Below are 25,612 nucleotides of genomic sequence, written 5' to 3'. Positions count from 1 at the left end.
ATGTCAATAGACTGAAGTCATGCATTTACAAAGGGAATAAAACACACAGCATTATTGTTTTGGAACACAGCATATTTTATTACTGTACAATACATTACAAACCCACGTTCATCTCATCTTCACTTCTACAGTCTCTACGTTTGGTCTGATAAAAACAATTCCCTTCTTCGTGATCTTGGAAATTTCACAGGACCCAGATTTTGTAAACATCAGCAAGATTCATAGGCACACCTCATTAGCAGACACCAGACAACAGGCACTGTTCCCACACACACACACACACACAGAGACGCTCTCACCTCTCACACAAGCAGGCTCACTTTCACAATCATTCACCTCCCCTCTCTCTCTCGCACTATTTTAGTGTGTGTAGAGGGAGGCAGTGAAGACGATGTCCCTGCGGATAGCCAGGGAGGCTTTCTCCATCTTACTCCCCAACACGGCGTCTCCAACTATGCGTGCGGCCTGACGCACCTCCTTCAGCACCTCATCCAAACGCTGGATGCAGCGCACCACCGTGCCCTCCTGGACGTCGGTCAGCTGGGCAATCTCTGCAAACGGCTGGGAGGGAGGATGGGGGTGCGGGGGGACGAGGCAGCAAGGTGAGGAGAGACCAGAGAGGGGTGACGTTAAACAGTTGGATGATGAACGAGAGAAGGTTGTGCAAGGACAAGGTGGGCGAAGGATGAAGGAAGTCGTAAAAACGAATAAAGGAGCAGTGTAAGAATAGAGCAGAATTGTGTCTTTTGGAGTACTACGCCTGTTATGGCACCGTAGAGTTGATGAAGCCAGCCTCACCATGCCTCTGGCCCAGCAGTACACCACCTCAGTCAGGCCAAACTTGAACTGGCCCACAAACTCTTCTGCAGTCTGCGGTATCCCGCACTCCCTCTGCAGCTCCCCGATACGCTTAGCCACTGACAGCACCCGGGCGATGCCCTGAAACAGAGAGGGATTTCAGTTTTACAAGCCGCTCCTGAACGCATCCCCTCCCCCCCAAATCCCTGTCATCACTTCCATCCCATTCAACATTCTGCCTCTCTGCTCTGCGCCGGCACAGAGGCCTTGTCGTCTGCGCTCGAGAAAAATCTGTTCACAAATTGTTCCGTGTTGCTCTCGGAGGAGGGCAGGATGTAGCCATTGCTGCAGAGATGGAAATCATCACTAATTTAGGCCCCCTATAAAGCACTTCCATGTCTCGGGGACGACGGATGACACACACACACACACACACACACACAGGCGCGCGCACAAGGACACAGCGTGCGAGTGCGTGCTTGTTCGAGCGTGGCAGTCAGAGAATTAATAAATAAGTGAGCGACTTGGGTGAGTCAGGTGAAGAGAGCTGTTTTTATCTGCGGGGCAAAGCACTTATGAATTAAATATGCGCAGGTAAGGTCATCATCTGCAGAGGAGGGAAAGTCTGCACTGTATATCGGCTCACACACTTTATATTCACGGTCACTTTAATTCACGCTAAACAGTCGCTTAATGTAAACGCTCAGAGGACGTTCAAAGGCGCCGCAACCACGAGTCCATGATGAAAGACACGACTCGGTCCTGCTTACCTCCTGCAGTGTGTTGGTGATGTGGGGCTCCACCTGTGTGTTCTGCGTAAAGACCAAACAGGACAGCAGGGCGGCGCTCTCCTCAGGCGCCAGCGGGCTCAGGACGTTCTCGAACAGCAGCTCGGTCAGCAGGAGCTCGTGGCTGCTGATCTGACAAGCAACTCTGCCTTTCAGCTGCACGGCGCCGCTGCTGTCCACGTACTGGAGGGACTGCAGGACCTGGATGGACCATATTCAACTCAATCTCAAGAAATGCCCATTCAGGTCCATTTAAAGACCTACAGACCTCAGAAGTGAATGCTAAATATCTCCAACTTAGAAAGAAAAACAATGTGAGTGACCCAGTTCAGAACTAAATGACCTGAAACTGTAAAACGGCGTCATGTCACTTTAAGGCTGAGGCCACAGAGTGAGTGTGTGACAGAAACCTTGATCCTCTGGTGGTACTCAGGCAGCAGAGTCAGCGACTGGTCAGACACCAGGAACAGCAGCTTGTCCAGTTCCTCCTGTACACTCATCCTCTCCTTTACCCGTGCAAACTGAAACACACGCACACACACACACACACACCCGCCCACACCCATTACTTAACAGGAACACATCACATAAGTACTGCAGCACTTGACCTGATTTCAAAGCTCCAGAAAACTATAATACACTGTTTTATAGAGTGCATCGCATTAACCATCCTTGTCCAACACTCAGAGATGTTGCAGAGAAGAGGAGACGTGAGGAGCTTGTTATCCTCGGACACAATGAGCGAGCATGCGTGTGTGAGGGTGTGTGTGTGTGTGTGTGACTGTGTCATGGCTGAAATGACACATTGTGCGTGTGAGACAGTGAGGAGCCGCAGATATGTGGGTTAATTATAGCACAGCCGGCTCCAGTGTTCACATCTTATCTCCTTCGAGGTCGATTACAAGACGGAGAATGTGTGGAAGGGTTTGATATTCCGACTGAATGAATCAGACTGTAGAGGAGAAGTGATGAATTCAAACGGGGCTGACAGAAAAGTCCATGTACAAATGACGCCATTCATGCTCTTTCTGAATTCTTAATAGCGATAATCGAGACGCACACACACACACACACACACACACACACACACACACACACACACACACACACACACACACACACACACACACACACACACACACACACACACACACACACACACACACACACACACACACACACACACACACACACACACACACACACACACACACACCTGCTCAGAGAAAGTAGGCGAGTGGATACAGCTGAAGTGTCGGAGGCTTTCCTGAAGGACGCGCCGCCTCATGGAGCCCTCCACCACGTCTATGGTCTTCAGTTGCAGGTCGTTCACTGGGTCGAGGGTCACAAGCCCACCTGGGTTAGCCTCAGCCAATCGCAGGAGCTCCTGGGTCGCCGTGGAGATAGCCTGGCCAGGAGGGTCGAGTCTGAAGGAAGAGAGGAGGCATGTAAACAACGTGTATGCACCCGTAACTTTTTGCTGTCAAACCCAGACCAGATCCCACTTTCTCTCCAAACGCAAACACACACACACACACACACACACACATACACACACACCTGAAACGCGGTTGTTGCCTCTTGTTGTAGTTGTCAATGATCCTGTCGGGGATCACCTTAAGTGTTTTCACTGTGATAGCTGAGATCTCCTGCAGCTTGAGTTTCTGCACCGTGTGGCTGCACGGGCCTGAGGAAAACAGCGGGAGAGAGGAACACAGTGTGAGTGTGTGTGTGGGTGTGTGTTTGGCTCTGTAGAGAAAAACAAAGCTCATTCTTTTTGCATCGGTAGAAGTGTGTGCGTGTTGGTGTGTGTGCACAGTGACATTGTTAACACGTTGGTGAGGAGAAGAGGGTGTGTGGGTCTGTATCGCTCTATCGTCTGGTTATCGACGCCTGTTAGCCGACCTTCAGGTACGAACAGAGCCATGTTGAAGAGGTGCGGTAAAGCGGCGGCGTCCGGCCCGTTCCCCTCCCTCTCCTCGTTGCCCTTCTCGCAGATGATGAGCGCCGTAAACGTGCGATTCACAGAGTCACTGGACACCTGGCAGGGAGAGGAAGTGAAGTGAAGCTCAGACAAACCGTCTCTGGCAAGGACACACCCGAGATAACACGGCGACATCACTGGGGTGTCGCCAATGAATATATTAAATTGATTCATTAAATAAGAAGTTCATGATTAAAATACAAGATTCTGTACAATGGTCTTCCAGGTCTGACACACACACACACGCACACACACACACGCACGCACGCACGCACGCACGCACGCACGCACGCACGCACGCACGCACGCACGCACACACCTGCAGGATGACTCCCAGAGCGTTGAGATTCTTTTTGTTGTTAACCACGACAACTCGACCCACAGACAGAGCTTTCAGCCCGTTGACAGACTCCACAATGGCATTCTGAAAGCAGAAGGAAGCGGAAAAGGAAGGGTAAGAGCCGATGGAGCGGCAGATGGAAGCATTCGTGATGCTTAGAGTCTAACGGCGTGTGAACCTGGAGTGCGTCAGACGTGGTGCGCAGCTCCGTCACAGTGTGGTAGTAAGGCAACAGGTCGGACAGCTGGCCCTCCGTGTCCAGCGGAGGCAGAGAGGAGAGCATCTGCTTCAGCTTCGTGATCCTCTTCTCGTGGGCCTGCAGGAGGAGGAGGAAGTTCAGAGAGAATAAGAAAGGAGACATTTTATTCCTTTTAAATTGATTATCTGATGTTTCTGCTTTCTCCTTCCACGGATCTTGTGATTTACTAACTTAATCCATTACTCCATGGTCAACTCTGCTTTGTTTTGTCACCTGAGTGTCTCTGTGACTCTCGGAGAAGCTCCTCCTCATCATGTCGGTCACACGGAGGGCCTCCACCCGCAGCAGATTGAGAATCATAGTGTAGGTCAGTCTGAACTGGGAATGAAGGACTGTAGGCTTCCCCTTAAACACACGGGAGAGGATCGGTTTCAAAAAAGCATGAAACTAAAACTAAGCTGTAAAATTTCCCCCTTGTGGCTCCTTCCTGTCTTTCCTTTCAATCGTAGCTATAAAACCTCTGGCAACCTGCTTTGTTTTTGTGTGCGGCTTTCAGAAAGTAAACAAGATCTGGAAACTATCTGCAGATTTGTCTTGAATGTCCAGACTCCTCTGATGCTGTATGGAAACCCACATGACAGGAGCCTCACCAACATCATGACATGCAGGTCTCCCATATCGTGAACGCCGGCTTTGCAGAGAATGATGACTGTGCCGGTGGCGTCCAGGCCTCTCCTGCCTGCTCTACCTGCCATCTGAATGTATTCACCTGAGAGGACGAGAGATTACAGGACGAGAATGAGACTCAACTCTTCCTAGACCGAGACAGAAGGGACAGACAGAGAGGTGGAGACAGAGTATAGTACCAGGCAGCAGGTTTCTGAAGCCGGTCCCGTCGTGTTTCCTGATACTGTCGAACACCACGGTTCTGGCTGGCATGTTCACGCCCATCGCAAACGTCTCAGTGGCAAACAGCACCTGTGATTAATATACAAGACCATGCCTGCTTAATGTCGAGGTGCCAGACGTTGTGAAAATGTTCTTTCCGCTATGCGACTCACTTTCACAAGACCTCGGGAGAAGAGCATCTCAATGACCTCCTTCAGGATTGGCAGGATTCCGCTGTGATGGACGGCTATTCCCCTTTTCAACAGGGACCTCATGAGTAAGATCTGAGAGATAAAACCAACAAGTCATTACAGTCTTAAAGCAAGGAGAGGAAATGTAATTCTTTTTCTATAATTCTTTCTGGGCAACATTGTACTTCGCCTACTTGTGCAGGATAGGCAAGCAAGAAGCAAATAACACGTCCAACAACAACAAAGTCCTCTCAAAACAGAGAGAGACGCTCCTCACCTGAGGCAGCTGTCGGTCTCCTCCTCGGAGGCGACTTAGGCTCTTCTGGAAGAACGAGTGGATCTCAGCCTTCTCCACAGAGGTGGTCAGGTCCATGGACTCCAGCGAGCGGGCATTGTCGTCGCAACGTGTCCGAGAGAAGGTGAACGCGACGACGGGCGTCTGCTGCCGCTGGGACAGGAAGTGCACGAGCGAGAGCCACACCGCTCGGTCCTGGAGAGATAATGGAGGACAAAGACACTTAGAACACAAATGGACAAACAGATGACTATAAATATGCTTTGACATGCATCAGCAGGGAAAAAGGAAGGAGATACCTGACTGGATGACATATTCTGGGAAGTATTCTTGGCCCCAAAGGATTGGGCGTGTTTGCTGGTGCGCTCCTTCTTGGCCTCCACAGCTGCATAGTAGCTGCATGACAAAATTCAAATACCCTTCAATGTCTTCCACCCTGATCTAAAACCCTAACCAAGATACTACAAATATGATTTTGATGACTGGCAGGTGGGAAAGTTCCTGTACCCCTTTGTGAGGAAGGTTCCTGTGGGGTCCAGCAGCAGGAACATCTCTTTCTGAGTCCTGGTGCTGTTCCCAGTATACAGAAAGTGTTCCAGAGGCACAGGTCTCTTCATTGTGCTGATCACGTAAATGTGCTTCTTCTTAATACGACTGCAGAGGTGGAATAGGAGGAATTATTCAAAGAATTCACCTGATTGTATGTGTACCGTGTCAGGGAGGAGCACTTACCCGATCCACTCGCTGAACTCCACAGCATTTGGCACCGTGGCGCTGAGCAGAATGATACTGACGTGATCGGGGAGCATGATCAACACCTCCTCCCATACGACCCCTCGCTGGGGAGACAAGGAGCGGCATGCAGAAGAGGCAAATAAAACAGTTATCTAGCAGCATTTCATCTTGTATAGTTTCTGTAACAACGACATTAAGAACCTTTCCTGACCTCAGCGTCGTTGATGTAGTGAACTTCGTCGAAGATCACCCACTCCAAGTCCCTGATGACCTCCGAGCCATTGTAAAGCATGGACCTGAGAGAGAGAGCAGAGCGAGGGGAGAATCTAGATAAACATATCGACGCTCGCTAAAAAGACGACGTTAGAGCGACGCAGAGCTGCAGTACCTGAGGATCTCTGTGGTCATGATGAGACACGAAGACTCGGGACTCAGCTGGACGTCACCTGTCAGGAGTCCAACATCTCCAAAGGTGCTCTTGAAATCTCTGAACTTCTGATTGGACAGGGCTTTGATAGGGGAGGTGTAGATCGTCCTAACAGAACAACCAACCAGACAGAAAAGGGACAGAAAATGATTAGAGGATAAATAAATGTCATGATCGATGTGATAATGGGAAGATTCTGTATTTTGGAGCCCAGTATTGTATTTTCTGGTAAGTCGTAGCAGGCGAACCTTGTCATGTGCTTCTGTGAGAGCGCGATGGCGTATTCAGCCACCACTGTTTTACCAGCTGATGTGTGCGCAGCTACAAATACAGAGTCGTGAGCCTCCAGCCTGAGCACAGCCTGCTTCTGGAAAACATCCAATTCAAACGGCCACTGGGACAGAGGAGAGCAGAGAAACGGGTCAGTATCGCCAGATGCTCAGCCGCTACGCAAAGCTCAGAGGGGCTTTCATGCCATAACGGATCACACTGAGAAAGCCAGGAAAGATATAAATAGGAGAGTAAGTGTGAGGTTTTTAAGATGTATCTGTGTAAATAACAGCATCGAACAGTTAAGAGACAAATCAAAATAAGTGTATTTTTGGTTAACTGGGTGATTTGGGTGATTTGGGTGATTGTGTCCTTTGACATTGCAGTACCCACTTTGAAAGCTGGGTTGGGGATGCGTTTGTAGAAGTCCTCGCAGGGTGCGGTGATGTCGATAGGAATGGCCCACTTCTTGTTCTCCTCCGGGTCCTGGCTTGGCTTGGGTTTCTCCTCTTTTCCCTTCTGTGATGTGGAGGAGGATAACACAGCGTCCTGAAGATGAAAGAAGAGAACTTAGAGTTTAGACCTTATTTGGCCTGAAGCAACAGCAGACCTGGATTTTAGGTTTGGTTGAAGCTGCATCGTCGAGACCATGTTGAGCACCTTGATGCCCAAGTCTTCCAAGCTGTTTGTTCTGGGGAGCTTAGGAGCTTCTTCACTTCCTTTGTCTTTCTCCTTCTCCTTCTCCTTCTCTTCTGCATCAAGCTGCAAATCAGCGATGTCATCAAACGTAGAGAGAAGAGACAAGAGGTTGACCTCTGCCTTCGGTGTTTTGGTATCTTCAGTAAACAAATGGAGATTTAAGGGAAAATTAAGAATTAATCCTGATGAATCCCCATACGACTGTTCCAATAGGACCGTGTGTGATATCGAGACAAACCTTTGTCAGTGAAGTCCATCCCAGCTTTGAGTCCAGGTGGGACTCTAAGTAAATCTGTGAGGGGAAAACAGCCGACACAACAGATATGAAGTAACTGCAGGAGATTTGCTATTATTGTGTAACACAGCAAATCAGAAAATCACCATTCTCAAAGTCTATTTCCTCCTCCAGATCAGATTTAGTCTTGATTTGGTCCAGAGTAAGTTCCTCCATACCACCTGTGAAAAGGTAAAAAGGCAACATCACAAAGTATAACTAAGTATCACTGCAAGGACAGAGCTAAAAAGTCTCACTTCCTGACTTATCAAGTAAAGAAAGAACCGTGACAAGGGACTCTTGAATCTCACCAGGCAGGAAGGGGTAGTTGGTGTTGCTCCCTCGTAGGCTCTCTGCAGGAGGCCCAGGCTGTCGTTGGAAAGACAGGGAGTTCTTTGCTGACAGACCAGTGTTCTCCAATAACACCTGGGGGTGAACAAGAGAAGGAACAGACCCACACACTGAATCAAGCTGTCACTTTCCTTTACTTCATACAGAGCAGCACAACGTCTTCAGCACAGATAGCATCAGTCTCATATCATAGCGTTCTGCGTGACATTGCACTTTGTAGATAATGATGGTAAGAACAATGGGAGAGTGTTTATGGAACCGTGTGGGCAAACCTCTGTGAAGTCCAGCAGCATTCCTGTGGTGGGATCTCGAACCACGGAGAGCCCAGAGTGGAGCGGAGACGGAGAGCAGCTGAGCAGCGAGTCCACACAAACCTCTCTTTGTGTCACCCTGGAGAACAAAAGACAACCACAAACACAAGGTCCTCACATACACAAGTTTAGTTTACTAAATGTATCCAATTACTCAAATTAAAATGATGAAATGGGTTCAGGATGATCATTTGGAAAATATAATGTAAACAACTATTTTTAAACAGCAAGTAAGAGCCAAAGATTGACTAGATGTAGTGATCTATAAGTATGACATCATCAACATGCCACTAGTCATATTTTCAATGAGCCTATGTACTTGAGGAATTTCTGGAAGGCAAAGTCTGTGTCGTGTAAGGGGAGCCAGGCGGGGTCCTGGAGAAACTGCTTCTCTACTTCAGTCTCCAGGCTCAAGCTGGTAGGAGGAAGACCATGGGGTAGCTGAGGAGGGAAACGTGCAGAAAGCACATCCAGAAAGTGTTTATGGTTAAAGAATAATGATATGACAATGTGTTCGACTCCTGGGAACTTGAGATTAGGGTGTGGCCGTCTTGAGTACTGACCGTGCTCTGTGGAAGTAATGGGTGGTCAGGCACTGGGTGTGTGATGAGCTCAAACCTGCCGCAGCAGCCCATCTCCAGCAGGGCCAGAGGCAGGTCCAGGGGGCCCACAGGGGGGACATCTGCAGGGAAAAAGCAATGACAACACAAAAGGTTATGAGGGAGAAGGGGCGGTAGGCAGAATTTGGGGAATATTAAGAAATCTACTTTAAAAAATTACGTTATAATTTTATTTTCTGCTCTACCCATTACATTCACATAATTATTAATTACATTCATTCATTTGAATTATTTTAAATTATTAGCAACAGGGTTCATACAAATACATTTGCATTACTTTTCCACGACTTTGAACTACAAGACAAACACATGGAAACAATTATATTATATTTGGATGTCTATTAATTGAAGCGAATAGTTAATCTATACGTTATGATGAAAGTGTCAGCAGAAAGTGTCAGAAGTGATCGATATGAATCTGGCTAGCCTGTGATTTAGCCACATCATCACCAAGGCTCCATTATAAAGCTTCACCGGATACAAGCGTTACCAAACTAAAACACGACTTTATCTTATACCGAGTTAAAGAGCCTACTTTACATTTATTAAGTCACATCTTACCTATTCTGTCCATGTCCCCACTCGTAACTGAGATTAAAAGTTGTCAGTAACAACTACTGTCGCCCCGGAAGCTACCGACTTTGACAAGCGGAAGTGGATATTGAGATTTTTAACATACGCAAACAGAAATTACTACATTTCTAAAAATGGCACTGTTTCACCTATAACACAATTTATAATTATTTTCCAAGCTTGGTTCATTATCTGTGAATTACTGTTAATATTTTTGTTGCCTACTTGGGGAAAATACCCAATACATCTGACGTCATATTTCTGCGCCCGATGTTTTCATTCCACACAGAGTTCTCTATGTAAAGCTCTTAAATGATTGTACCGCTGTCTTATAGAGAGCTAACTGACGCCATAAAAGTTGGTAAGTATAAAAATAATTGGTAAAACGCCATGCATTTATTTCAAACGATCGTCCTGGTGTTGAGGTTTCATAATGGCGGATACTTTGCATACATTTGTGAATATTTGGCGGTATGTCGAGTGTTGGTTTGTGCAACGATCTTTCCTATGTTTGCAGATGTGAGCCACAGCTGCTAGATTGTTGAAGTGATGAATGTTTTTGCTGCTCCCAGCTTACAATTTGTACCGGTTGTTCATGAAATTGCCTGTGTGTACTCTAGAATAGGTGTTTGCCATCATGGTGGCTTTCCCCAGTTCACTGACGGAGGAGGAAGAGGCGCTGCAGAAGAAATATGCTAAACTCAAGAAAAAGGTAACAAAGGCTGCAGTAATGTTCAGTGTAAAGTATAAATAAATTTGTAGGGGATTAGATTGTTCTGAGGTGTTGGTTCACTTTGAAAATGTGTACTATTTATCGTCAGCTGTCACCTGAACACAACTTTCATTCTCTTGAATAGAAAAAGGCCCTGCTCGCTCTGAAGAAGCAGAGCTCGACCAATCAGACCAACCAGAGCGGATTAAAACGAAGTAAGTGTATTTCACTCCATTGCAAGTGCTTTGTTTAATTACCATCTAGACTAAAATGCTCCAACTCCACCACAGAACTACCTTAAATTACACAAACATAATTCCCACGTTCCCCCTTTTCCACAGCATTGTCGGACCAGCCGGTGGTTGACACGGCAACAGCGACAGAGCAAGCGAAGATGCTGATCAAGTCGGGTGCCATCAGTGCTATTAAATCCGAGAACAAGAACTCTGGCTTTAAACGCTCGAGAACGCTGGAGATTAAACTCAAGGTGCAGTTAGAATCAATAAGCAGTGTTCCCCCCATATTTCCTTGCTTCGTCTCATTTATGTTTTCTGTCACAGGATCCTGAGAAAGGCCCGGTTCCTGCTTTCTTACCATTCCAAAGGAGCGTCTCCACAGATGACGATCTACCCGAGGTACAGTAATGGTGTTCAGTGGACAACACATTTAAATTAGCGACATATTAATACGTATTTAGTGTTCTGGTGAAAATTTGGATGCCTCAAGATAAAGACAAACCTATAACTTAACGCAGTAATTGCTCCCGTCTGGTTTACGATGCACCTCAGTAGGAAATGCAAACAGATTCTGATGCAGCATCTTTTGTGCTTCCTCTAGTCTGGAAAGAGAGCCCACAGAAAGTCCCTGTATGAAAGGTAAGAGAGCTGAATGAGGATAATAACAAACACTATCTGCGTCTGTGGGTGTGACATGTTTATTTTCTGTTGTTTCTCCAGTTTTGTCAGTTCAAGTGATCGGTACCGAGATGATGATGATGGAGGTGGCAGTGGCGGGGGCGGCGGCGGCGGCGGCGCTGGTGCTGGCGGCGGTGGTAGTGCTGGTGCCAGTGGAGGTGCTGGTGCTGGTGCCAGTGGAGGTCCTGGTGCTGGTGCTGGTGTCGGCGCTGGTGCTGGTGCTGGTGCTGGTGCTGGTGCTGGTGCTGGCGCTGGTGCTGGTGCTGGTGGCGGCGGCATGCCCAGCCGTGAAATGGACAGAGAGCGTGATAGAGACCCGGACAAAGACAGAGAACGAGACCGGGACAGAGAGAGAGAGAGGGACAGGGACAGGGACAGGGACAGAGATCGAGATCGAGATCGAGACAGAGGACGGGACAGGGATAGAGAGCGGGAGCGCGAGAGAGACCGAAGCCGCGAAAGGGATCGAGATCGCGAAAGGGACCGTGAACGAGAGAGAGACGGACCATTCAGACGTGAGTTGCAAGAGATAAATTGCACTGCTCTGGTTGAACTCAAAGGCCACGCTGAGGAAATGTAAACAATTTATCCGTCCTGTTTTCCCTCACAGGTTCGGACTCGTACCCGGAGCGGAGAGGGATGCGGAAGGGGAACACGGTGTACGTATACGGCTCCGGGCTGGTGGAGGACAGCCTGCGCTCTGCTTTCACCCAGCATGGAAACATCATTGACCTCTCCATGGACAACCCACGCAAGTACGGATCCACCGGAACACGGCTGCTGAGGCGTGTCTGTCACGTGTTTAACCTGATTGCGCTCTCTCTTAATACAGTTCTGACTTTGTGTCTCCTGTTCTTTCCTTTCAGCTGTGCATTCATCACATATGAGAAGATGGAGTCTGCAGACCAGGCAGTAGCTGAGGTATGTACTCAAGAGTAAGCTGATTCAGGAAGACAGATATCATTAAAGCCGGGACTAAATACGAGCATGTCTCCTTTAGACTGCACAGGATGTCCGGTCCCATCTCACCTCTCTGTTTTTTGTCTCAGTTGAACGGCAGCACTGTGGGAGACGCGCACATCAAAGTCAGCATAGCCAGGAAACAGCCCATGCTGGACGCTGCCACCGGGAAGTCTGTCTGGGCGTCTTTGGGTAAACACAACTCGCCGCCGTCGGTTTAAACATTGATCCCTCTTTGTCTCCGCACAGCTACAGATTAACTTTCTCTCTCTCCCCGCCTGTCTCCGTCTCTCTCTCTCTCTCTCTGTCTCACAGCCGTGCAGAACAGTGCCAAAGGCTCCTACAGGGACAAGAGGAATCAAGTTGTTTACAATGAAGATTTCCTGTGATGAAGACAAAATGACGAGGTTCAAACCAACTTTTCTTTCACATTTAGTCTCATGTTTTATTTTTAATGACCTGTTATCTCCTAAATTGCTTGTTTTTGTTTGGATAACAATAAAGCACATTGTTGTAAATTGACTCTGTTCTCTTTGAAACAGATTTAGTTGATGAGCTCAGAAATGGTATCCGGACACTTTCATGGGTCTTGAACTAATAACTCAGTGAAATGTATAACCAGCAACTAATGCATAACTTGTAATATGGACAAAGTTTCAACGCAGTCCATAGCTATAAATACTGGACCTCCAGTGGCCATAACAGGGTATTACACAGTCAGGCCCTTTTCGAAGGCTTTTATTTTTACATGGTTGTGCCCTTTACACACACTTTTCAGTACATCATCTTTAGTGGGCAAGTCCTTGTACTGAATACACAACAGTACTACAAGCATGATTACAACTTTGATTCAAACTACTCTAGGGAAAGTCTGCGTTGGGAACATTAGAACTCCCAAAGCAATAAAACCAACTCATCTTTCCACATCATGATGGATTTACAAAAGACCTTTGAAATGCTCAGTCAATTCCCAGAACATCTCAAGCTACACATTTACTATCCTCACTCACCTGCAGAGAGCTGCCAGGCGTGTGAATGTGTGTCCAGATGTTTGCCTGTAATGTTTTTGCTCTATGACACTTGCTCAGTAACGAGACATTCCTGCTCCTCCTCTCGTATTCTTCCCGCTGCACCTGCTCCTCCACCTCCGCTTTCACTCTGTTCCCGCTCCCTCTCCCTCTCTCGCTCCTCCTGTTCATGGAGGGAATTCTGACCCGTGGTCTTCCCGTGTTGTTCCTTGAGGTGGCGCCGCAGGGCCGGTTTGTGTGCGAAGCGAGCGTGGCAGTACGCGCAGCGGTGCGGCCGCTCGCCACTATGGAGGTTCATGTGATCTATTAGCGTGGACTTCTGGGTGAAAGTCTTGTAGCAAAGGGGGCACTGGTGGGACTTGCCGGTCCCCCTGTGCACGGCCATGTGTCGGGTAAGGTTGCCGGAGTGGTGGAAGTGTTTGCCGCAGCAGGGGCAGGTGTACAGCATGTGAGTGGATCGGGCGTGCATGGCCAGTGCGTGGGGTGAGGGGAAGGTCATACCACAGTGCTCACAGATAAGCGGCCCGACGACACTGGAGGTGGACCCCACCACCGCCACCGACTCGTCCCCTCCCTCGTTTGCTGGAACGGTCGCCAACCCAGAGCTCCCTTCACCGGCACCATCGCTCGACTCCTCCAGGGGATACTGAGCCACACCGTTAGCAGCCATGTGATCTCCCAGAGCGTCACCCATGTTGAAGTCCACCCGCGAGAGATCGATGGATAGGTGCCTTCCTGTCTTCAGCCCTTCTTGGGTGAAGTCCAGGCCGAAGCCCCCTCCTATCCCTGCATTGGTGAGGTACCACATGTCACTGTGCTGCGCCAGGCTTGAAGGCCTCTTCTCCTGAGATGCCACCCACCTTCTCCTCTTGAAGCCCCTCCCCCTTCCGTGCCCTCTGCTCCGGACAAATTTAGATTCAGACAGTCTGCGTCTCGAATTGGGAAGCCCCTCCAATGAAACTTCCTCCCCGGAGAAGCCACCAGCGTGGAGATCTTCCTGTGTCGCGTTCGAGCCATATCCACTGCCTTCCCCCAGCATGGCACTCTCTGTTTCTGAGAAACATGGTTCTTGAGGTTCATCAGAGGGAGCTCCTCTCTCCTCCTCTCCATCTCTGTTGGCGTCTTCTCCCGGTGCTTCTCCAGAGACGTACACTCTGAACACGCCATAGTCCTGTTGTTTGGCCACTTCCTCCTCATCTGACACGCGAACCTGCAGAGTTGATTAGAGTTGAAGACTGAATTGAATGCCATTTGATGAGCTGGCACAAACAGTATCATGTTCCTACTGATGCTCTTATTACAGGATAAACAAAGTCTGTATTTTACTCAAATCGCCGCTGGATATAGTGAATTTGTTGTGGAATATTTACTTAACTCATTACAGACAAGAAAGACGCTGTGGTCTGTTTATGCTCCGTTTTTAAAGTGCCTTGAGATAATGTTTGTTGTGATTTGGCGCTATATAAATAAAGTTGAATTGAATAAATTGGGACTAACTGACTAAGAAAATCATGACATGTTGTAAAATCGCTAGAATGTCACTTGTGTCAAACTCGCTTGATTCTCTTTGCAAGCACATTGGCCTCAGTTTCATCGTCCAAACACACACGCACCTTAATATACGATTCATCCAGCATTGCACTTTCACTGTGGTGTTGCTCGCTTGTTTGATTGGACGCATCGCCGTTATTCTCCACTGAACACACCGCAGGGCTCTGGGACCGCCGGCTGGTGGGAGGCGACATGGACGCTACGGAGTGAGAGCTGCCACTTACAATCACTGGCCTCACTTGGCTCTCCTCTATCCTCATCTATAGGAAGAGGAACGACATAGATGTCAGTCATTGCGTTCATGTTTTTTCCCAGGACTGTGCACCAAATGTTTCGACTAGAGACTAGGTAGAAGAAAGCCATTAAAATAAGTGTTTTGTAGACTGGCCTTGTGCGGGGTTGGATTCTTTAGCTGCATGTACTTCTTCAGAGCTCCTCGGCAGCGCTGCACGATATGCTCCATCTGCAGGTAGCTGGCAGCTGTCAGGTAATTGACTATCTCCTCTGGGTTGAACTGCAGCAGACCAGTGTAGCAGGACAGAAGCAGGTCACACACCACTGTTGAACTATACAGCATTGACACCTGCATAAAAATTCAAATAAAAACAAGGATAAGTCCTTCTCCTCAGCTTGAGAGAGAGAAAGAGAAGAGCAAAGTGATGTGAAAGCATGCATTTGTTGCTTTGTGCCCACCTGGAGCTTGGAGGATGGGTTGAGGAGGAACTGGTCCCTGAGGAAGGGCGAGCAGGCAGCCAATACAACCTTATGCCCCTTGAATGTCTGGTTGTTACTGGCCAAAATGGTAATGTCACAGAAGTGCTGGCCGGACCTGAGCGAGTTCATGTGCTTCAGGGTCGTGTCCCCATGGCCCGGCAAGCGGAAACACAGCATATCCATGCTGTCTGCATCACACGAGGATGACAAAGACAGAGTTGAGATATGAGGAAAGGATTAAGCAAGAAATACAGAAAGGAAGGAGGGAGGTGAAAAGAGGAAAGGAAGCAGCAGATGCTTTATCCGGGCAAGTCACATACAAACACATCATCTGAAATTTGTCTTGCACCCCCCTAAAAGAGGATACAGGCTGTGTCATCTAATTTCAGTTTAATCTCTTGTCAAACAAACACAAGACACTAAATTGTACATGTTCTGCCTGTTAGGATGGCAATTTTAAACTAAGACTATTCATTGTAAATAATCCAAACAAATGGTCTTCAAATAACATTTTAACAGCCCTAACATCTGATAACTGCTCAGTTCCAGAGACTCAAGATGACTCTACTTCTGAATAATTACTACTGGCAATATTCATCATGTCATTATTAATGTGGGATAACCAGAGGACATCTCATCAGATACCTAGGGATCACCTTTCATTGTATATACATATTGACATGCTAATATCTATACGGGGTGGAAGGTGAAACAAAGAGTAAGAATGGATGGGCTTTGATTGACTACATAATGACGTCAACATGAACATAACTACTATTCGATCACCTGCAAATCGATTGATCGAAGCATCCACCCTTTGCTCCTCCTTGGCCTAGCTCACCTAGCTCCGTTAGCTACTAGCTCGGTGACATCTGCCGGAGCACAAACAACCCAAAGTCCCTCACAGGTGTCGTTAAACTTTGTCGTTGCTCACCTCGGCGTCCCAGGCGTCGAAGAAGAAGCCTTGAAATATTGTAAAATGAGCTAAATGGGGTGGGCTTCGGGTGAATTAAGTGGAGCTTGTTGGCTGCCAGTGTGTGTTCATGTCCGAGCCCCTAGCTGCTGTGTTTACTTTTTGGCCTCTTTCGGAGGAAGCGCATCCCGTAACAACAAACCACTGACAAGCCGCCGCGACAACAGGCTGACTGGGAGTCGGTTCGTGTGGGCCGCATTTCGTCGCGTTTCGTCGTAAAGCCAAACCCGCACACTGATTTCTGATCGGTTATTTATAAGGAACCATGCGAAGGGGGCGTGGCTCTTCGTGACGCATTGACGTAAATTTACGTCGACGTTCATTGGAAAACATGTCGGCATCTGAGGCGACGACAAAGGTATCAAACCAGTGCAACATAAAATGGCACGCGAACGGAATTATTGTTACCTTTATGACATACAATATTTAAGTGCAAAGAGACAATAGCAGGGAAATTACAGCCTAGTACGCTGCGAAGTATTCTCATCTGCATGTTCCGTTATATATATATTTATATTATCTGTTAGCTTGCAAGCTATGCTACCCAGCTAGCAATGTTAGTGTTTTGTGTTAGCTGAAGGACAATTGCAAAGTTGTTTGTGTTTTCGTGGATGTCGTGGGTTTTCTAACAGTTCGCGCCAATGCATTTGTGTTGTATCCGCCACTGCTGGGTGTTTTTATCGTGTTATTATGTGGTTGTAATATTCTGTCAGGTTGGGTTAGGGTTAGGGTTAGCAAATACTAGCAAATACTTTGAGATCGAAACTGCTTTGAGTTACAGAACGAGTTTAGCTGCGAGTCAATAGAAAGGTAGCAGGTTGTAAGATGTAAATGTGTTTTTTTTATTGAGTGTCGTTAGTGGTTGGGTTTGTGTATTACGGCATGAATGGACTGATTGACTGAAGGCGGCACTTGACGTAACCGCAGGGGAGCTCATTCATTGGCTGAAAGTTTTATTTTGGAGAGAAAAAGGCGGAAATTGGACACGTAGGTAGTAAACATCCGAAGCATATCTGGCGAATTAATGCACCCCTGATTGTTTTTTGTATGGTTGCCGGAGACGTAGGAAGTGTTACTTGCGACTTCTTCCACTTTTCAATAATGTTGCTACTCCACCATGATAATGATGTTGATTCCTTTGGGATTCCCTGGAAATTGCAATGGTGTCTAAGCGTTCTGCACCTGATTAGAGCTGATGTTAGTGTCATGTCCATATGCATATCTGGAGTTTGTGTGCTGCATGAGAAGTTGTTCTTGTTGCTATTGTGGAGTTATTTCTGACAACACAATCATTTCCAAGTATTTGTTGTTTGTCATCTTTCAGGTGCCTCCTGAAGAAAATGGTGCAGGAACACATGCAGAGTTGTTAGACGGGCCATGTCAAGTAAAGGAGGGTATGTTTAAGTTCATCAAAATATATCGAAAGTTTGAAATTCACAGATGTATTTTACAGATAGTACTACTGTTCAATTGTCATTTAGAACTTTAATTGTTTCCCAGATAACGCAGCCTCCACCACAGCTGTGGCTGCTAAGGAGGCAGAGCCAATGGCTGGTATGTCATCAACGTCGTCGTCACAGCAACCTGGAAAGGATGGTACCAAAGCTGGAGAGGAGAGTGACAAGCAGATGCCGGCCTCCTCTCCACTATACAAAGCTGCTGCAGGTGGGGTTTCAATTGACATCTTTGTGGTTTAACAGTTCACAGCAAAACATAAACCCTATGTTAGATTATACTATCATGTCAAAGTGAAGATGCTAATAATTTTTTAATAATCAACATTCTCCATCATTTACTTACAGGACATGCGGCTAAGTCCATTTCGTCACCGTCCTCCTCTCCCTCTACGTCCTCGGCCTTGTCCCCGGGCCGAGCAAAGATGAGCGTTTCAGGGCCTGGTAGCAGTAAGTCTGGCCTTCCGTCCACTCCACCTTCCTCGTCTGCCTCCCCCACCACAGCCTCCTCCTCTCCCTCTGTCTCCACCGCCCCACCAAAGATCCACCGAGCACGCAAAACCATGAACAGGCCCTCCCCAATGCAGGTGAGCCCAGATCATCCTCGGCAGGTTTTAGATGAGGACAAATGGGAGTTACCGCTTTATATGAAGGGAGTTACTTATAAGGTTATTAACACATCATATTTCACAACTCTTGAAGCAGGTTGGCTGAAAGCGTTTCGTAACATTTTGCAACCATTTTCAACCCCTTTTCGACCGTTTTAGTCATTGACTTGTATTATTTGACAGGCCAACCGTGCTGAGACCCCTGTGACTCCTTCAGGACCCTCTGCTTGCCTTTCCTCTGGCAGTGAAGCTGGTCAGTAAATGCATATTATTCCCTACAAAGTCATAGATGATGTTGTTTTGTCCTTTTTAAAGTGTCTCTTTCTCGACAGATGCAAAAAGGAGGAAGTTGGCCCCGTCATCTGATAGTGCACCCGAGAAGTCTGAGAAAGTTCCAGACAATACACTAAAGGTAACATATACTATGGTAAGATGAAGAATGGTGCAATATAATGCATTGTTGTCTAACAGAAATACCAAGGTCCTAGCTTTTGTCCAAGTTATTTATTTTCTACACACATTTCTGATTTCTTTTTTAAACTCAGGAGGAAAATTTATTCCATAAAAAAGTGGATCCTCTTACCAAGTCTGCAGTCGTGAAGAGTGACAACTCCGTGAGGAACTCGGAGGAGGAAGCTGCAGAGAAATGTCAGATTTCTAGTCCGTCCACCCGAGACTCAGAAAAGGTTTGGTTTTGACCTCCTTATTATCTTGTGAATGAGGTGACTCATCGCCTATGCTCCCTGTTGAACATGATGAAGCACGTTGCCCCCAAGTGACAGTGGGAAAGATTAGCATTTGTTCCATTCGTGAAGTGCAGCGTTTGTAGATTTAGATCAGCTGTGTTTTTAAGACAGAAGTTCTCCCTTACAGAACTCAAAGTCTGACACTCAGAGGGCCGTTCAGAGGAGAAATGAAAACGAGGCCTTTCCCTGGGCGCAATCAGACCGAGACAAAGGCGACGTCACTCCTGATGGGGTGGAGGCGATGGGAGGTGAGAAATGTTAAAATCATCTGTAGTGTTTTCCAAAAGCCAAAATTTCCTTTCCAAAATTCCAAAAACCTGGATCCTGATTGATTGCCTGTGACAATTGAGTCATTCAGTATCTGTTCTATCCTCAGAGGGAAGGCCCAGTGAGTACACAGAGGTGCCCCTGGGTGCTCTCGACATTGCTGCTGCAGACAGTCTGACTCTCTCACCTCATCATGGTAGGTCTCTGATGGATATACAGTGCGTGACTATAATCTGCATTGCGTACAGTTTTGTTTAATCAAGGTGGGTAATTACTTGGCTAATATTAAATGCATGTTTGCTTATATGGAATGTTGACATTGTCATTTGCAGAAGGAAGTGATGCCGGGGACACAGAGCGGCTGGAGGAGCTTCCTCTGTGCAGCTGCAGGATGGAGGCTCCCCGCATCGACAGCACCAGCCACCGCGGCAGCAGACAGTGCATGGCCACTGAGAGCATCGACGGAGAGGTTCGTCTCTTCGCTCTTGTGTATTTTCTCAATGCGTACATTCACTGCACATGTAGCCATTGGAAGTATTGGCGTGATCTATGGTCAACTGTAAGTTAATTGTTAATCTTCTCTCCTGCTCCATGATTGTCAGCTGAGGGCTTGTACTAACTGGACTCTGAAAGGAGAGACGATGCGTCCATCCAGTCGGGTGGCTCTCATGGTGCTCTGTGACGCCCATCGCTCACATATGGTTAAACACCACTGCTGTCCTGGGTGTGGTTACTTCTGCATAGCGGTAAGAGCTCAGGTTTTCCACATTGTTTGTTCTGTCTGAATGAATGTTCATTGTAATGCTTTGGTCCCTTCAATCTTCTGCCTCACATTGAACCTCTCTTCCCTTTCAGGGAACATTCCTGGAGTGTTGCCCGGACCAGCGCATTGCTCACCGCTTTCACCGGGGTTGTGTGACGGTGCTGGGGGGCGGCCGCAGCAGAGGGAACGGCGGGATGCTGTTCTGTCCCCACTGTGGTGAAGATGCCTCGGAGGCTCAGGAAGTCACCATCCCTTCCTTCAGCTCAGTGACGGCCTCGGCAACCACGGTTGTCACCATGTCTGCCTCCTCCACCACCACGCCGTCTCTTCCTCCGTCTGTTCCCTCTGCGCCGTCTCTCACTGCCTCCACGGCGGGGATGAAGAACGGGAAGATGCCCGAGAGACCTGTCAGGTAAGGAGGGATGACGGTTTGCCTCAATGAATGAATAGGTGGAAAATGTCACTCCCTTACCTCTCGCTCTCTCCCCCTCTTCCAGTGCACGTATGCACAGTCACGGGTTCGTCACACGTGAAGTGGAGCAGCAGCAGCCCCCCCAGCCTGTAGCCTCAGTGGCACCCATGGCCACTGTCCCCCCAGCAGAGGAGGGTGTGGACAGCGTGGGGCCGTCGCTCTGTATGCCAAATGGGAAACCCGTCAGCCCCAGTGCGCTTCCGTCCGGGCCCAGCAGGGCGTCGCTACAGAAGGCCATTCTCATGCAGGACACAGAGAGGTTAGACAGAACTGAGAACGAGTGTATGGTATTTTTCAGTTGTGTTCTTTTTTTGGAAAACACTATTTTTCCTGATTGGCCAGGAGGAAAAAATTGAGGTTCCATCCCCGCCAGCTCTACCCTGCTGCCAAACAAGGAGAGGTGCAAAGAGTCCTGCTAATGCTGAGTGAGTCGTCTATCATCAGTGTCTGACACATTCAAGGACACATTTACATTTATTTGGTTTTGAATGCATCAGAATGTGTGTATCACAATCACTGTCTGCATGTTTGTGTGTGTGTGACAGTGGAGGGCATAGATCCCACATACCAGCCTGACTCTCAGAACAGGCGTTCGGCTCTACACGCTGCAGCTCAGAGAGGTCTGCTGGAAGTCTGCTACATCCTGGTACAGGTGAGAAACTGAGAACATTATCACCGTAGTTCACATTGTAAGTTTATCAGGATTGGTCAGGGTGAAGAATGTCTATTCTCTTTATATTTGTTTTGGCTTGTTAACTCTATCCAGGCCTTCTTGGTGATGGTGAATAATCCTTTTGATTGTGTAATGGCAGGCGGGGGCTCAGGTGGAGGCTCAAGACAAAGACATGAGGACTCCTCTGCTGGAAGCCATCATCAACAACCACGTGGAGGTGGCTCGCTACCTGATCCAGAACGGTGCCTGTGTCTATCATGTTGTGAGTGACTCCATTAAAGATTTGAAGTGTCTCCTCCTCACTAACTGACGACACCATCAACTTTGCGGTCTGCAGTTAGAATTGAAAGATTTTACTTTTGGTTTCAACAAATTAATCTGCCGTGACTTTCTTGCCTTTTCAACGTCACTTTTCCAAGGAGGAAGAAGGATATACAGGCCTCCACCATGCAGCCAAACTGGGCAACCATGACATCGTCAACATGCTCCTGGAGACGGGCCAGGTTGATGTTAATGCACAGGTAAGGACAGAGCCTAATCATCAGTGCGTCCATAACTGTTTGTTCACTTTCCACCTGTGGTCATGATGCCCAATTCTAATTCTTCTTTACTGTTCATCTCAGGACAGCGGTGGCTGGACGCCAATCATTTGGGCCGCAGAGCACAAACACGTTGATGTGATCAAATCGTTGCTGAACAGAGGAGCAGCTGTTACGATCCAAGACAAGGTGAGTCACTGTTTCAGGAGTAACAGTGAAAAATGTTAGAGCCATGTACGCTAAACTAGATATAGGTAAAAGTGTATATTACTGTAAATACACCATTCTTCTCTTCTCACCCTCTCTCTTCATCTTCTTCTTTTCCTCCAGGAGCAGAATGTGTGCCTCCACTGGGCAGCGTATGCCGGGAATGTAGATATTGCAGAGTTGGTGCTGAACGCTGGCTCTTCCCTCGCCTCTGTTAATATGCACGGGGACACTCCTCTTCACATTGCTGCTAGGGAAGGCTACCTGGAGTGTGTCACGTAAGTCTTCATCACTCATAACCTACTGGAGAAGATTTGGCTGGCTTCAATCTGTTAAAATTGCATTTAGAGATGGCATGACTTTCTGTTCTGTAGGTTGTTCCTGTCTAGAGGCGCAGATATCGATATTGTGAACAGGGAGGGAGACACGCCTCTCAGCCTTGCACGAGCTGATACACCGGTTTGGGTGGCACTCCAGATTAATAGGAAGCTGCGAAGGGGAATATCCAATCGCATGCTTCGGACAGAGCGGATCATCTGCAGGTCGGTGTTGTCGCTTCTTAGATGGCCCTTTTAAGTTTAAGCACCTTCTCTTCTTGAAACACATGTTGCCCTCATGGTGTTTTGACTTCCTGGTTGTTTTCTCATGTTCCAGTGACGTCGCACAGGGCTATGAGAATGTACCCATTCCCTGTGTGAATGCAGTGGATGATGAAGGCTGTCCTTCAGACTACAAATACGTTTCAGAGAACTGTGAAACTTCTGCTATGAACATAGACCGCAACATCACACACTTACAGGTAGGATGGAAATTTGACCGTCACCTGATCGTATCCATCGTGTTTTTACTTCCCTGTTCGTTTTGCTTCCCTACATTAACACACACACTCACTGTCCTTCTTCAGCACTGTAGCTGCACTGATGACTGCTCATCTAGTAACTGCCTCTGTGGACAGCTGAGCATTCGCTGCTGGTATGATAAGGTAAATAGCTGAGGCATTACATAAAGGTGGCTTATGTCATGGCTGAGATTTTTTAAAAACCCATTAGCTTTAGACAGGTTAATAGTAAAGTAAAGACACAACCCTTCAATTGGAAATTCCAATTGTGTCCAAGTGTGTTTTGTCAGTGACATCACAATGTAAAATGTGTTGGTTACAGATCCTTTTTGGCCTGAAAGAAAGAGCAAAACTAATCACTTTGCTGTGCCTTTTTTTTGTTTTCTTACAGGACCAACGGTTGCTTCAGGAGTTCAACAAAATTGAACCTCCACTTATATTTGAATGTAACATGGCATGTTCCTGTTACAGAACTTGCAAGAACAGGGTAGTGCAGGCAGGCATCAAGTAAGAGCTCAACCATATACAACACTGTTATGAATAAACAAGTTTTCTCCAGCATTTGAGCTGATGTGCTAATGTCTAACTAGTTCCATCCTGTAGTGAATTGTTTGTTGCTGGCAAATGACATCAGATTAAGAACTCAGCTAGTACATTGTGCTGAAGCTGCATTTTTCTTTAAACAATAATGACTAATCTTCTCCTCCCTTCAGAGTTCGTCTTCAGCTCTACAGGACGGAGAAGATGGGCTGGGGGGTTCGAGCCCTGCAGGACATTCCCCAGGGAAGCTTCATCTGCGAGTAAGTGTGGCCTGACCGCAGTTTTCAATCTTTTAACATGAAAAGCGATGAGGTCTGTGTCTCAATGTGTGTCTTTCTGTACAGGTATGTTGGGGAGCTGATCTCTGATGCAGAGGCAGATGTCAGAGAAGACGACTCCTACCTGTTTGACCTGGACAACAAGGTAAACCTGTTTGATTTGTCTTAACCATTTCTGCTGCATAGAAAATGAAACAAAGGAGCTGTGAGGGAAGGAAATGAGGATATCATGTTTCTACAAGAACGCTGCATCTACAGTCAACTGTGCTCATCTATGTTGTGTTTTCTATAAAGGATGGAGAAGTGTATTGTATCGACGCTCGCTACTATGGCAACATCAGCCGCTTCATCAACCACCTCTGTGACCCCAACCTCATCCCAGTGCGGGTGTTCATGCTGCATCAGGACCTTAGATTCCCTCGCATCGCCTTCTTCAGCTCCAGAGACATCCTCAGTGGACAAGAGCTCGGGTAAGAAGGCGCTGGAGTCTGTTAACGTTTGATTCTCAGACAAACATGTGAGGCTTTTACTCTGATCAAAGGCTATAGAGATAACTTTGTGCACCTCCATTTGTCCGTTTCATTAGGTTCGACTACGGTGACCGCTTCTGGGACATAAAGAGCAAATATTTCACCTGTCAGTGCGGATCAGAGAAATGCAAGCACTCGGCTGAGGCCATCGCTTTGGAGCAGAGCAGGCTGGCTCGGCTGGAGGCTTGTCCAGAATCGGGACCCGAGTGCGGGATGACTTTGCTGGGAAATGCTTAAAACCCACCGGGCCTTTTGCATTAACGTTTAACAGTTTAACATATGCACACAAGTACTGCATCGCAAATACACCTTGGACTATTGTCTCACTATTTGTTTTTATGTATGGTGCTGTTTTTTCTACTTGAAATTTCCACATCTTTTTTGTCAGACATTTTTGCCACTTTAGTGTTTGTCATTACCATATTGATAGAGTTAAGGGACTTGTTAAAAGTATGTGTGCGTGAGCCTACATACAGTATGCTTCTTGCTTTACTGCGTATCATGATGTGCTTCTCTTGCATTGGGAGAGGACGGTTGTGCATTAAGTATTTGCTCTTACACTGTATAAGAGTCATACATGTTTCCTTATGTGCCAATAAAACCATGGAGTTAGATCATGAAGTAAACTAGTTGGTCAACCTCTTGCCAAGGTGGACTTAGGAAAGACCTTAGGAATAACATCCTTTATTTTATAGCTTTATTTTCTGTTATTTTTTTATACATGTTTTGTGTATTGCATTTAGTGTAATAAATTGGCATATTAATTGGGCTTTGGGCTATTGTATGAACCATCCTGGGGGGCTTGTGTCGCTGTAATGACCCGCAGGGAGCATAGCAGTGCCTAACTACTGTAAAAGGGTATAAACTGCAGTTCCATATTGCGCCAGTGGGCGACGGTAACGCGCCGTAAACAGCAGGGATCAAGGGGCTCCGAGTGCAACATCAGGATAAGAACATAACGAAAACCTCCCACTCTGTAGATTATCTCTCGCACCTTAAATCTCACATGTGACTGTCAGTTTAGAATGGGAAAAATGCCAAATGTAGCCAAGTTTTCCATTACAACAATCTCTTTTGACAACTCCAACTCTATGAATCAATA

General features: G+C 47.2%; 4 protein-coding genes across 7 annotated transcripts; 2 read left to right on the top strand and 2 right to left on the bottom strand.

Annotated features, from left to right (window-relative positions):
• Nucleotides 1-51: 51 nt before the first annotated feature.
• On the bottom strand, nt 52-9,804 carry skic2 (SKI2 subunit of superkiller complex). The gene is made up of 29 exons (XM_076149953.1): nt 9,732-9,804; nt 9,114-9,232; nt 8,870-8,991; nt 8,512-8,629; nt 8,200-8,314; nt 7,996-8,070; nt 7,853-7,906; nt 7,576-7,751; nt 7,309-7,464; nt 6,894-7,039; nt 6,607-6,753; nt 6,430-6,514; nt 6,216-6,322; nt 5,991-6,137; nt 5,783-5,879; nt 5,466-5,678; nt 5,171-5,281; nt 4,976-5,087; nt 4,760-4,878; nt 4,383-4,514; nt 4,089-4,226; nt 3,890-3,994; nt 3,492-3,627; nt 3,147-3,273; nt 2,803-3,013; nt 1,997-2,107; nt 1,569-1,787; nt 799-939; nt 52-561 (listed from the first exon to the last, which is right to left on the bottom strand). Exons 1-29 carry the CDS (start codon nt 9,742-9,744, stop codon nt 361-363), a joined length of 3,753 nt encoding a protein of 1,250 aa, XP_076006068.1. The 5' UTR covers nt 9,745-9,804; the 3' UTR covers nt 52-360.
• A 210-nt stretch (nt 9,805-10,014) lies between these two features.
• Nucleotides 10,015-12,847, top strand: nelfe (negative elongation factor complex member E). Of its 2 annotated transcripts, none has more exons than XM_076149963.1 (11): nt 10,015-10,104; nt 10,369-10,455; nt 10,601-10,670; nt 10,797-10,942; nt 11,016-11,090; nt 11,293-11,330; nt 11,412-11,884; nt 11,980-12,124; nt 12,236-12,290; nt 12,419-12,521; nt 12,645-12,847. In XM_076149963.1, the coding sequence occupies exons 2-11, from the start codon at nt 10,381-10,383 to the stop codon at nt 12,716-12,718; spliced, it is 1,254 nt and encodes a 417-aa protein (XP_076006078.1). In that variant the 5' UTR covers nt 10,015-10,104; nt 10,369-10,380; the 3' UTR covers nt 12,719-12,847. The 2 variants fall into 2 exon arrangements, with proteins under 2 accessions (XP_076006078.1, XP_076006077.1); XM_076149962.1 differs by having other exon boundaries at nt 10,364-10,455.
• Nucleotides 12,848-12,961: 114 nt separating this feature from the next.
• Nucleotides 12,962-16,708, bottom strand: LOC143000593 (uncharacterized). Its single transcript, XM_076149973.1, has 5 exons — nt 16,557-16,708; nt 15,602-15,810; nt 15,297-15,491; nt 14,971-15,168; nt 12,962-14,567 (listed from the first exon to the last, which is right to left on the bottom strand). The coding sequence occupies exons 2-5, from the start codon at nt 15,803-15,805 to the stop codon at nt 13,401-13,403; spliced, it is 1,764 nt and encodes a 587-aa protein (XP_076006088.1). The 5' UTR covers nt 15,806-15,810; nt 16,557-16,708; the 3' UTR covers nt 12,962-13,400.
• A 141-nt stretch (nt 16,709-16,849) lies between these two features.
• On the top strand, nt 16,850-25,311 carry ehmt2 (euchromatic histone-lysine N-methyltransferase 2). 3 transcript variants are annotated; one of them, XM_076149956.1, is made up of 27 exons: nt 16,850-16,953; nt 17,920-17,989; nt 18,096-18,260; nt 18,398-18,636; nt 18,841-18,910; nt 18,990-19,084; nt 19,203-19,343; nt 19,531-19,651; nt 19,780-19,866; nt 20,003-20,139; nt 20,273-20,416; nt 20,526-20,845; nt 20,931-21,164; nt 21,248-21,330; nt 21,451-21,557; nt 21,718-21,840; nt 22,001-22,099; nt 22,202-22,306; nt 22,448-22,602; nt 22,699-22,866; nt 22,979-23,123; nt 23,229-23,306; nt 23,554-23,669; nt 23,876-23,962; nt 24,047-24,125; nt 24,275-24,450; nt 24,567-25,311. In XM_076149956.1, exons 1-27 carry the CDS (start codon nt 16,927-16,929, stop codon nt 24,745-24,747), a joined length of 3,552 nt encoding a protein of 1,183 aa, XP_076006071.1. In that variant the 5' UTR covers nt 16,850-16,926; the 3' UTR covers nt 24,748-25,311. The 3 variants fall into 3 exon arrangements, with proteins under 3 accessions (XP_076006071.1, XP_076006069.1, XP_076006072.1); XM_076149954.1 differs by having other exon boundaries at nt 21,998-22,099; XM_076149957.1 differs by having other exon boundaries at nt 18,990-19,069; nt 21,998-22,099; nt 24,567-25,310.
• Nucleotides 25,312-25,612: the final 301 nt, after the last annotated feature.

The sequence above is a fragment of the Genypterus blacodes genome, unplaced genomic scaffold (assembly GCF_046128005.1).
Source record: "Genypterus blacodes isolate CSIRO-AG114 ecotype Tasmania unplaced genomic scaffold, CSIRO-AGI_Gbla_v1 ptg000048l_1, whole genome shotgun sequence".
Lineage (NCBI taxonomy): Eukaryota > Metazoa > Chordata > Actinopteri > Ophidiiformes > Ophidiidae > Genypterus > Genypterus blacodes.
Note: the sequence above shows the minus strand (reverse complement) of the source record. Positions and strands in the feature narration are given on the sequence as shown.